The 10,000-nt window shown below is 54.5% G+C and overlaps 2 protein-coding genes across 2 annotated transcripts; one reads left to right on the top strand and one right to left on the bottom strand.

Moving 5' to 3' along the window:
- Nucleotides 1-1,187: 1,187 nt before the first annotated feature.
- ENH_00070840 (hypothetical protein) lies at nt 1,188-2,742 on the top strand (the record flags this gene model as incomplete). Its single annotated transcript, XM_013582574.1, has 5 exons — nt 1,188-1,333; nt 1,456-1,530; nt 1,638-1,773; nt 2,071-2,159; nt 2,622-2,742. The coding sequence occupies 5 exons, from the start codon at nt 1,188-1,190 to the stop codon at nt 2,740-2,742; spliced, it is 567 nt and encodes a 188-aa protein (XP_013438028.1).
- Nucleotides 2,743-7,514: 4,772 nt separating this feature from the next.
- On the bottom strand, nt 7,515-8,728 carry ENH_00070830 (hypothetical protein, conserved; the record flags this gene model as incomplete). Its single annotated transcript, XM_013582573.1, has 3 exons — nt 7,515-7,868; nt 8,045-8,207; nt 8,352-8,728. 3 exons carry the CDS (start codon nt 8,726-8,728, stop codon nt 7,515-7,517), a joined length of 894 nt encoding a protein of 297 aa, XP_013438027.1.
- Nucleotides 8,729-10,000: the final 1,272 nt, after the last annotated feature.

The raw sequence follows: 10,000 nt of genomic DNA, 5'->3' as shown, positions 1-10,000 counted from the left end.
ACACCGCAAACCGCAAACCCTAAACCCTCGTTTCGCTGTCCGCATCCCCTGAGGGTTTAGGGTTTAGGGTTTAGGGTTTAGGGTTTAGGGTTTGCGTTGCTGCGGCTGCTTGCCCATGCGCTGCTCCCTCGAGCCTGCGCCCAGCGGGCGCGCGCTGCCGGGCCCCTACGGCCGACGGCCTAGGGTTTAGGGTTTAGGGTTTAGGGTTTAGGGTTTAGGGTTTAGGGTTTGGCTGGCCTTGAAGTCTTCTTGTTTGACTTTTTTCAAAACTTCTAAATAAAGTGGAAAACAAGGCTGCATGCATTTCAAAAAAGGAAAAACCCTTTTTTCGCAAAACCCTAACCACGAGGGTTTGGGGGGCCCCCGGGGTTGGCAGCAGCGGGCAATGGCCCCCGCCCACCGCTGCGCAGCCTCCATAGGGTTTAGGGTTTAGGGTTTAGGGTTTAGGGTTTAGGGTTTGGCCGCCGCGGGCGCTCCGAAGCGAGGCCCTGGGGCCCCCACTGATGGAATTCGCCAAAACGAGTAAGTGCTGTATGAGAGGCTCGCGGGAAAGGGCTTCTGCTGCTGCTTTGCTGCTGCTGCTGCTGCTGCTGCTGCTGCTGCTGCTGTGCTGCTGCTGCTGCTGCTGCTGCTGTGCTGCTGCTGCTGCTGCTGCTGCTTGGAGAGAAGACCGCGGACTGGGGGCTGCAAGCCACGGAAAGGAAGGCTGGGACCAGCTGCAGCTGCATGCAGCAGGCCTCTGGGGAGTACAAAGCCGAGTTAAAAAGCAAATAATAAAATAAAAAGCAAATAATAAAATAAAAGCAAATAATAAAATAAAATAAAACAAATAAAAAAGATTAAGAAGCAATTCGAAGAGTTCAAGTTGCTGCAGCCGAGAACGCGCAGCAGCAGAACTGCTCTCGCTGCCGACTCGATGGGGCCCCCATGCGAATCGGGGCCCCCCAGGCCGCAGGAGTTGCGGAGTTTGCATTAAAACGAAAGCAGATTTGCATTTTGCAATTAATTAATTATAAATAATGAATGATCGGAGCGGATCCGGAGTTGCGTGTTGCTGCGGCTGGGGTGTACGTACAGCTCGGAGAGCTGCTGCTGCGCGCGGCGAATTCAACTTCGGCCGGCGGCGGCTTCGAAGGAGTTTGGAAGCGTCAGTTAATATTTTTTTTAGTTTTTTGCAACTTAGAAGAATGAAAACGCAGATAAGTTTCTTTTTTTTGTTTTGTTTGGCGGTTTCGGCTTCGGGGGAGGGCGAGGAGCGGCCGTTTCGCTTCGAGCCGCGGCCGCCGCAGACCGGCGCGCTGAAGACTTTCCACCCGCTTGGCGGCGGAAAAGAGTGCGAAAGCGGCGTTTAAAGTGGAAAGTTGAATTGAATTTGCATTTCGAAAATTGTTTTCGGAAAAAGTTGAATTTTTGAATTCGAAAAAGCCGCATTTGAGTCCGCTTTCCGCGTTTCAGGGAGGCGGAGTTGTACAGCGCGGCCACTTTCCCGAACCCGTTTGTGGAGCCGGAGCGCTGCGCGTTCGCCGCTCGGTGGGCTTTAAAGGGCGTTTTTGAAACAAAAAGAAGTTCAAAATGAATTTATTTCTTTTTATTTCTTTTTATTTCTTTTTTTTTCTTTTTTCTCCGCCTTTTTCCAGCAAAAACCACTCCTGGCTCTGCGACCCCCAGCGCCTGCTGCCCCCCCAAGAAGAAGCCGAACTCGAACTGGCGCTGCTGCGGCTGCGAGACCTCCGCGCCCACGAGTGCGCAGACGGAAAGCTGCATCACTTCCAAGTAAGAACTAATTAATTAATTAATTAATTAATTAATTAATTAATTAATTAATTAATTAAATTAAATTAATTAAATTAAATTAATTAAATTAAATTAAATTAATTAATTCAATTCAAATTCTCAGTTTCGCTCAACTCCAGCTCGCCGTCGCTCTCATGCCCGCGCTGCTCGTCGCCCCCGGCCAGACGCTGCAGGGCGCGGCCGACGAAATGGCCGCGCAGCTCCTGCGGTGCTCCAAACCCTAAACCCTAAACCCTAAACCCTAAACCCTAAACCCTAAACCCTAAACCCTCGCAGCAAGTGGGGAGTCGGCAACAGGAACTGCCACGATGGAATGGTCCTCATGTTCGTCAAAAATCACCTCCTCGTTTCCCTCGTTGGCCGAGGTAAACCCTCTTCAAATATAGCTAGCTAGCTAGCTAGCTAGCTAGCTAGCTAGCTAGCTAGCCAGCTAGCTGGCAGCTAGCTAGCTAGCTGGCTAGATGGCTAGCTAGCTAGCTGGCTAGCTAGCTGGCTATGTGGCTAGCTAGCTCGTTGGCTAGCTAGCTGGCTGGGTAGGAGGCTAGCTAGCTAGCTACCTGGCTAGCCAGCTAGCCAACTATCTGGCTAGCTAGCTAGCCAGCTAGCTAGCCAGCTAGCTAGCTAGCTAGTCAGCTAGCTAGCTAGCTAGCTGGTGAATTTGGTTAGCTGGGTGCAATGTGGCGATTTGCAGAGAACGTGCAGCCGGCGTACATAACCCCAGTGAGCTGGCTCGCGCGCAAACCCTAAACCCTAAACCCTAAACCCTAAACCCTAAACCCTAAACCCTAAACCCTAAACCCTTCAGCTGTTTGTGGAGTTTCTGAAAGCCCGAGTGAACTTGACTTACCTTCTCTCGGGCTCTGTGGGGGCGGCGCTGATAACGGGGGTGGAGTTGGTGGCGAGTCAGCTGCCGGAGGCTCCCACGGGTGCGTAAACCCTAAACCCTAAACCCTAAACCCTAAACCCTAAACCCTAAACCCTCGCAGGACTCAGCTGGGTGGCCTACCTCCTCATCGGCCTCATTGTCTGCTACCTCTTGTCCGTGCTGATTGTTTACCAAGTGCTTTCGTACAGCTTGAAGAAGCGGTTCGAAGCTGGCGACTAGCCAAACCCTAAACCCTAAACCCTAAACCCTAAACCCTAAACCCTAAACCCTCAGTGGGGACTCGGCTTGTGGCCGTCCACAAAGAAATTCCGAGTTATTGGAGGCAGCCGGACTTTCTCGTTTTCGAACTTCTCCGTGACGCGAATTTGGCAACCCAGACGCGACCTGCGCACAAACCCTAAACCCTAAACCCTAAACCCTAAACCCTAAACCCTAAGCCCTTAGTTCTGCGTTCCAAACCCTAGGCAAACTCCAAACCCTAGAATAAAGGGAAACGGACCCAAAAACGCACAAGGCCGGCACTGTGGTTGAGGGTTTGTGAGGAAGATGAGGGTTTAGGGTTTGTCAAACAGGCTAGGGTTTAGGGTTTGCAGCGCAGTTAGGGTTTAGACTGCGCCAAGCGAGCTAGGGTTTAGGGTTTAGGGAAAAGATCTTTAGGCCGAAACTGAACGTAATGGGCTAAAGGCCAGTCAAGGGTTTAGGGTTTAGGGTTTAGGGTTTGCTGTGCAACAAGCGCTCCAGACATTAGGGTTTGAAGGGTTTAGGGTTTACGCGGAACTCGAGGGTTTAGGGTTTCCGGCGCTCCTGAGGGTTTTTCGCCGCAGCCGCATGGCTCCCAGGCGCTGCAGCGCCTAGGGTTTAGGGTTTAGGGTTTAGGGTTTAGGGTTTAGGGTTTAGGGTTTACGTGTCCGTGAGACAAGCTGCCAAGTCCAACATGTCATCTTCTTCATCTTTTGGAACTTCTAGGGTTTCGTATAAACCCTCGCTGAGGATAACGTGGCAGGTGGAGCAGGAGCACTGCCCCTCGCAGGCCCCTGCAGCAAACCCTAAACCCTAAACCCTAAACCCTAAACCCTAAACCCTAAACCCTAAGCCCTACAGCTGCGAGGGTCCCGCTGGCGAGAGCCAGGCGCTGCTGGCGCCCGCAGGGCACGGCCTGGCGCTCAGAGCTGCGGTTTAGGGTTTAGGGTTTGGAGGCTGCGTTCTAGGGTTTAGGGTTTAGGGTTTAGACCCTAGGGCTAGGGTTTAGGGTTTAGGGTTTAGGGTTTAGGGTTTGCCTTCTAGGGGGACGTTGTTCATGTGAGCCGCCTCCAACACTGTGCAGCCCTCTGGGACATTTACGGGGGTTTCTTTTCCATCTTCTTCGACAAAGACAAAAGACCTGAAAACCCGCAAACCCTAAAAAAGGGTTTAGGGTTTACGAGGCCGGCCCGGCGTTAGGGCGGGTGGTTTAGGGTTTAGGGTTTGGGCGACGCAAAACTCCATCAGTTGCTTTCTCCGGACGCAGCCCACGAATCGAACTAAAATCCCCAAACCCTAAACCCTAAACCCTAAACCCTAAACCCTAAACCCTAAACCCTACGCTCTGAACCACCAGCAACGGTCGTCTGGCTCCTTATCCCCAGCAGACAGGCCACAGTGCGTAGGGTTTAGGGTTTGGAACTCGGGGCCTAGGGTTTAGGGTTTAGCGTTTAGGGTTTAGGGTTTAGGGTTTAGGGTTTAGGGTTTTACACTGTTTTGCCGTTGGGTGGGGTTTTGGAGTGGAAGAAATGGCGGGGCGGAGCAGCAGCAGCAAAGCTGTAGATACACCTGGGGCCCCTCTGTCTACACAGCCAAAACCTGCTGCTGCTGCTGCTGCTGCTGCTGCTGCTGCTGCTGCTGCTGCTGTGTACGCTGCTGCTGCTGTGAACGCTGCTGCTGCAGCTGCTGCCGGTGCTGCTGTGGTGCGCCCTCCAGGGCGCTGGGGCGGCCCTGCTGCTGCTGCTGCTGCTGCTGCAGCTGCTGCTGCTGCTGTTGCTGCTGCTGCTGCAGCTGCTGCTGCTGCAGCTGCTGCTGCTGCTGCTGCTGCTGCAGCAAATGGACCGCCGCACGAGGGTCTGGGAGAGAAGAGGCCGCAGCATGTTCTCCGGCTCCTCCGTAAACCCTAAACCCTAAACCCTAAACCCTAAACCCTAGAGCTGCCAATAGGCAGACCCTGCAGAGCAGGTGGGGGTGTACCGCCGGGGCCCAAAAGCCCTTGCGCTGAGCCCTAAACCCTAAACCCTAAACCCTAAACCCTAAACCCTAGGGAAGTAAGGCTGGGCTGTGCTTCCCATGTCGTAGAGCCTAAACCCCAGCCGCTGGGCCGCAAACCCTAAACCCTAAACCCTAAACCCTAAACCCTGCTGCTGCTAAATAGAATTTCAATAAAATAAAAAGATTAATTAATTGGAATAAATTTAGTTCAACGCGGGGGCCCCGAAGACCCTCGAAGGCGCAGGCATGCGGCGGGGCCCCAGGCCCTAAACCCTAAACCCTAGAGCCCCTAAACCCTAAACCCTAAACCCTAAACCCTAAACCCTAAGAGTGTTTTTTTGAATTATTGGAGTTTATTTTGGCAAATGAATTATTTAATTTGCTGTTTGTTTGCGTTCTTCTTTGCGGTCTGTGGGCCGCGGCTGCAGCGGCGAGCTGCTGGCTGGCGCCGCGCGAAATGGGATTTGCCTTTTTGCGTTTTATTTGCGCAAATAATTTAAAAATAATTAAAATTGTAAATTGAAATTGCAAAAAGGGAAATAAATTGGCAGTTTTTGCGGCGAAAGTTCCGAAGCTTTTCGAGGAACAGTAGTCGCCAGTGCAGTGTACAGACACCCGGCGGTCCGGTCGCGCCGTCCAGGTCACTTTCCCCCCCAAAAGCGGCTCATTTTTCATTTATTTTTGCGTTTTTCTTTTTAATTTTAATTTAATTTGCATTTCAATTTAAAAGGGGCTTCAAATTAGTCCAAATTTCCTCAAAAATTCGCATTTTCGCTTGCGCGGCGGCCGCGGGGTTTCGGGGGTTTCGCCGCGGCTTTCAAACTTGCAAAGTCCATTTGGCGTTTTTTGTTTTTTTTCGCTTTTTTCAATTTTTTAAACTTTTAAAATGTCTAAATATCATTTATTTGTTATTTACTTCTGCCAATTAGTCCTTTTCCGCTAAATTAGGGTTTATTTGCATGCAGCGCTCGCTCCAAACGCCTTGCAGTGCTTAAACCCTAGGGTTTAGGGTTTGAAGCTCAGGGCTAAGGGTTTAGGGTTTAGGGTTTGCGAGTTGGGGCCTAGGGCCTGGGAAAGGGGGCGTAGGCTTTAGGGCTTAGGGTTTAGTGTTTAAGGTTTGGGAGACTATTCTAATTTGATTTTATTGGAGATTTAGCTGCAAACAAACTCTAGGGTTTAGGGTTTAGGGTTTAAGGTTATGTACACTCCTGCTTGCTTTAATGCATTTTAAAACTTCTGTATTTACACGCAGAGTAAGCCCTAAACCCTAAACCCTAAACCCTAAACCCTAAACCCTAAACCCTGAAGTGCCTTTAACTGCTACTTTCCCGCCTTGACTTGTTTCAAACTACGGAGTGCTTGGGGGCAGCAAACTGCTAAACCCTAAACCCTAAACCCTAAACTCTAAACCCTAAACCCTAAACCCTAAACCCTAGATGTGAGTTCTGGGCCGGGCTCGCTCGCTCGGGTGTCCGTACACCTGAGGCTCATTTGTTTTCTCGTTTTGACTTTTTTGAATTTAAATTTTAATTTAAAATAATAATTCAAAAATAATAAAAATAAAAAACAATAAATGTCACTTTCTTTGGATTTAAATTTTAATTTGAAATAAATTTAAAAATAAAAATAAAAAACTGAGACACACTGAGGTGTACATACACTCGAAACGACCCTCAGCCTCCCTTCCCTCGCTGGCTCCAGGCCCTAAACCCTAAACCCTAAACCCTAAATTAGGGTTTGGGGCCCCGCGTTTTCGCCTTCTTCTGTTGCTGGGGGCGGACCGCGGCTCCGTTGGAGACTTCCCGAAGATCAGGGCTTAGGGTTTAGGGTTTAGGGTTTAGGGTTTAGGGTTTGTTTGCTTTTGCGGGGGCGAGAGGGAGAAAAACCAATTTGCTGCAGCGCCAGCAGCAGCTGCTGCTCCCCCTCTTGCGCTTTTGCTGCTGAGCGCTGGCAGCAGCAAGCCACTTGCCAAAGCCATTCTGCTGCAGCGCACCACCCCCCGCTGCTGCTGCTGCTGCTGCTGCTGCTGCTGCTGCTGCTGCAGGTGCAGCAGGCAGCAGGGCCTGCAGCAGCAAGAGCAGCAGCAACAGGAGTCAGCCAGGGGTGCTGCAGCAGTTCAGCTAGAGTTGGCCTTGCCTTGGGAGAGACCTGCAGCAGCTGCTGCAGCAGCAGCAGCCCCTGAGGGTCTCGCTGCAGCAGCGGGAAAGCAGCAGCAATGCTGCTGCTGCTGATGCTGCCGTTGGGCTCGAAAGCCATAAACGGTGCTGCTCCTGCTGCTGCAGCAGCCAGCAGCAACTTGGACACGCGGCACGCGTCTCCTGCTGCTGCTTCGTCGCAGCCAGACACAAACGACTGCGCTGCTGCTGCTGCTGCTGCTGCTGCTGCTGCTGCTGCTGCTGCTGCGTCCTGCTGCTGCTGCGGCGGCTGCAGCAAATTGCCTGCAGCGACGCAGCTGCGCCGCCTCCTTATAGCAGCAGAGTCATCCGCGCCAAACAGCTCAGAATCTGCTTCTGCTGCTGCTGCTGCTGCTGCTGCTGCTGCTGTTGCTGTTTGTGCTGCTGCTGCTGCTGCTGCTGCTGTGTCAACAGACAGCCGCCCTCTAGAACGCCACCCATCGCAAAAAGCTTCGCGCTTCAGACTTTCCCTTAACTCCTGCTGCTGCTGCTGCTTCTGCTGCTGCTGCTGTTTGTGCTGTTGCTGCTGCTGCTGCTGTTTTTGCTGCTGCTGCTGCTGTTTTTGCTGCTGCTCCTGCTGTTTCTGGTCCTGCTGCTGCTGCTTTTGCTCCTGCTGCTGCTGCTTTTGCTTTGGCGGCTCTTGTTTGTGCTGCTGCTGCTGCTGCTGCTGCTGTTTGCCTTGCTGCTTCTGCTGCTGCTGCTGCTGCAGCAGCAGCAAGTACGCAGCAAGGCAGATCCCGACGCCCCAGACAACAGCAGCTTCCTCGTCTTCTCTTGAGCTTGGCCAAGCAGCAGCAGCAGCAGCAGCAGCAGCGCAGCAGCAATTCGAAAGAAGTCGAGAAAAGGAATAAAAAGAATAATTAAAAGGACAAGTTGAAGCAGCAGCTAAGCTGCTGCAGGCCCCGCAGCTGCTGCAGACTCCGAGCCGGCACTCCGGCGGCAGCCAGCAGCTCACTGGCAGTTGCTGCAGCAGCAGCTGCTGCTGCTGCTGTTGCTGCTGCTGCTGCTGCTGCTGCTCCTGGTGCTCGTTTTGTTGCTGCTGCTGTGGCAGCAGCTGCTGCTGCTGCTCCTGCTGCCGCTGCTGCTGCTCGGGGAGCGCGCCGCTGCTGCTGCTGCTGCTGCAGCAGCAGCAGGAGGGACTATCCGGGGTAAGCGGCGGTGCTGCTAGGCGGAGAGAAAAGCAGCAGCAGCAGCAGCAGCAGCAGCAGCAATTTAAAAAGACAGAAAAAGGAGACACGGGAGCCAGCGAGGTGTCTGTACACCTCAGACACTTCAGCCCGCACAGCAGCAGAAACAAAAACAGGCGCGCGCTCTCCCGGCGCAGCACGTCGCTGCTGCTGCTGCTGCTGCTGCTGCTGCTGCTGCTGCTGCAGCTGCAGCAAGGGGCGCGAGGCCAGGGGGCCCCTCTCTGCAGCAGGGAGGCCCCCAGGGACTGGCTGCTGCTGCTGAAGACGAAGTAAGCAGCATCTGCTGCTATGTGCATGTCGTACACTGGCAGCAGCAGCCGAGCCCTGCAGCAACCCTCCTGCTGCTGCTGCTGCTGCTGCTGCTGCTGCTGCTGCTGCTGCTGCTGGAGGCAGAAGGGGCTTGCAGCAGCGTAGCGCGCAAGGCAAATGGACCGCAGCAGCCACGTGGGCATGCTTTTGCTGCCGTCAAAGGGCACGCGCTTCAACACCAAGCTGCAGCAGCAGCAACTGCTGCTGCTGCTGCTGCTGCTGCTGCTGCTGCTGCTGCTGCGCTCTGCGCTGCTGCAGGCCGCACCCTGTCTGCTGCTGCTGCTGCTGCTGCTGCTGCTGCTGCTGGTCAGAACTACTTGCCAAGCTGCTTCCGTGCGTTCGTGTTCTGTTTGCTGCTGCTGCTGCTGCTGCTGCTGCTGCTGCTGCGTGTGGACTGCGGTGTACGTACACCCCGAGTGCGGGAAGCAAAAGGAGAAAAGTCCTTTTTTGTTTTTTTTTATTTTTAATTCTTCTCCAATTATCCAACTGTCTCCTTGGAGGCCCCACAGCCCCACTGGGGGGGGAGGGGGGGGCCCCCGCTCCAGCAGCAGCAGCTGCTGCTGCTGCTGCTGCTCTTCCCCGCTGCTGCTGCTGCTGCTGCTGCTGCTGCTGCTGCTTTGGGGCCTATTCTTGGGGGTTCTGGGGCTGCTGCTGCGCAGCAAATCTCCTCTTTCTGGAGGCAAAAGGGGGCCCCTTTGTTTTCCTTTTTTCTTTTTATTTAAATCCAAAATTCTGCCATCGGGGGGCCCCCCCTCAGCCCCCAACGCCTCGGGGGGCCCCCCAGGGGGCCCCCCAGGGGGCCCCCCAAGGGGCCCCTCAGGGGGGCCCCCAGGGGGCCCCCCAGGGGGCCCCCCAAAGGGGCCCCCAAAGAGGTCTACTGAGGGATCCCACAAGAAGTCCTCGAGGGGCCCCCCTGGGGGCCCCCCAAATGGGTACTCAGGGGGCCCCCCAAATGGGTACTCAGGGGGGCCCCCAAAGGGGTACTCAGGGGGGCCCCCCAGAAAGTATTCAGGGGGGCCCCCAAAAAGGTACTCAGGGGCCCCTTCAATATCATCTTCAAGGGGCCCCCCAAAAGCATCTTCAAGGGGCCCCCAAAAGGGTACTTCAGGGGGCCCCTCGGGGGAGCCCTCAAGGGGGCCCCCAAGGGGCCCCTCCTGTAAGTCTGTACCCTTCTGGAGGCCCCCTGGGGGGCCCCCTGGGGGGCCCCCTTGGGGGCCCCCTTGGGGGCCCCCTGGGGGGCCCCCTGGGGCCCCCTTGGGGGCCAGCAGGTTCAGCTGGGGGGCCCCCAAGGGGCCCCCAGTGTCTGAAGGGGCCCCTTCAATGGGGGAAGTTTGCTGCTGCAGCAGCAGCTCTGCTGCTGCGTCAAGGTGCTGCTGCTGCAGGGCCTCACTGGAGAAATCTGCTGCTGCTGCTGC

Source organism: Eimeria necatrix, genomic scaffold (genome assembly GCF_000499385.1).
Source record: "Eimeria necatrix Houghton genomic scaffold, Enh_scaff690, whole genome shotgun sequence".
Classification (NCBI taxonomy): Eukaryota; Apicomplexa; class Conoidasida; order Eucoccidiorida; family Eimeriidae; genus Eimeria; species Eimeria necatrix.
Note: the sequence above shows the minus strand (reverse complement) of the source record. Positions and strands in the feature narration are given on the sequence as shown.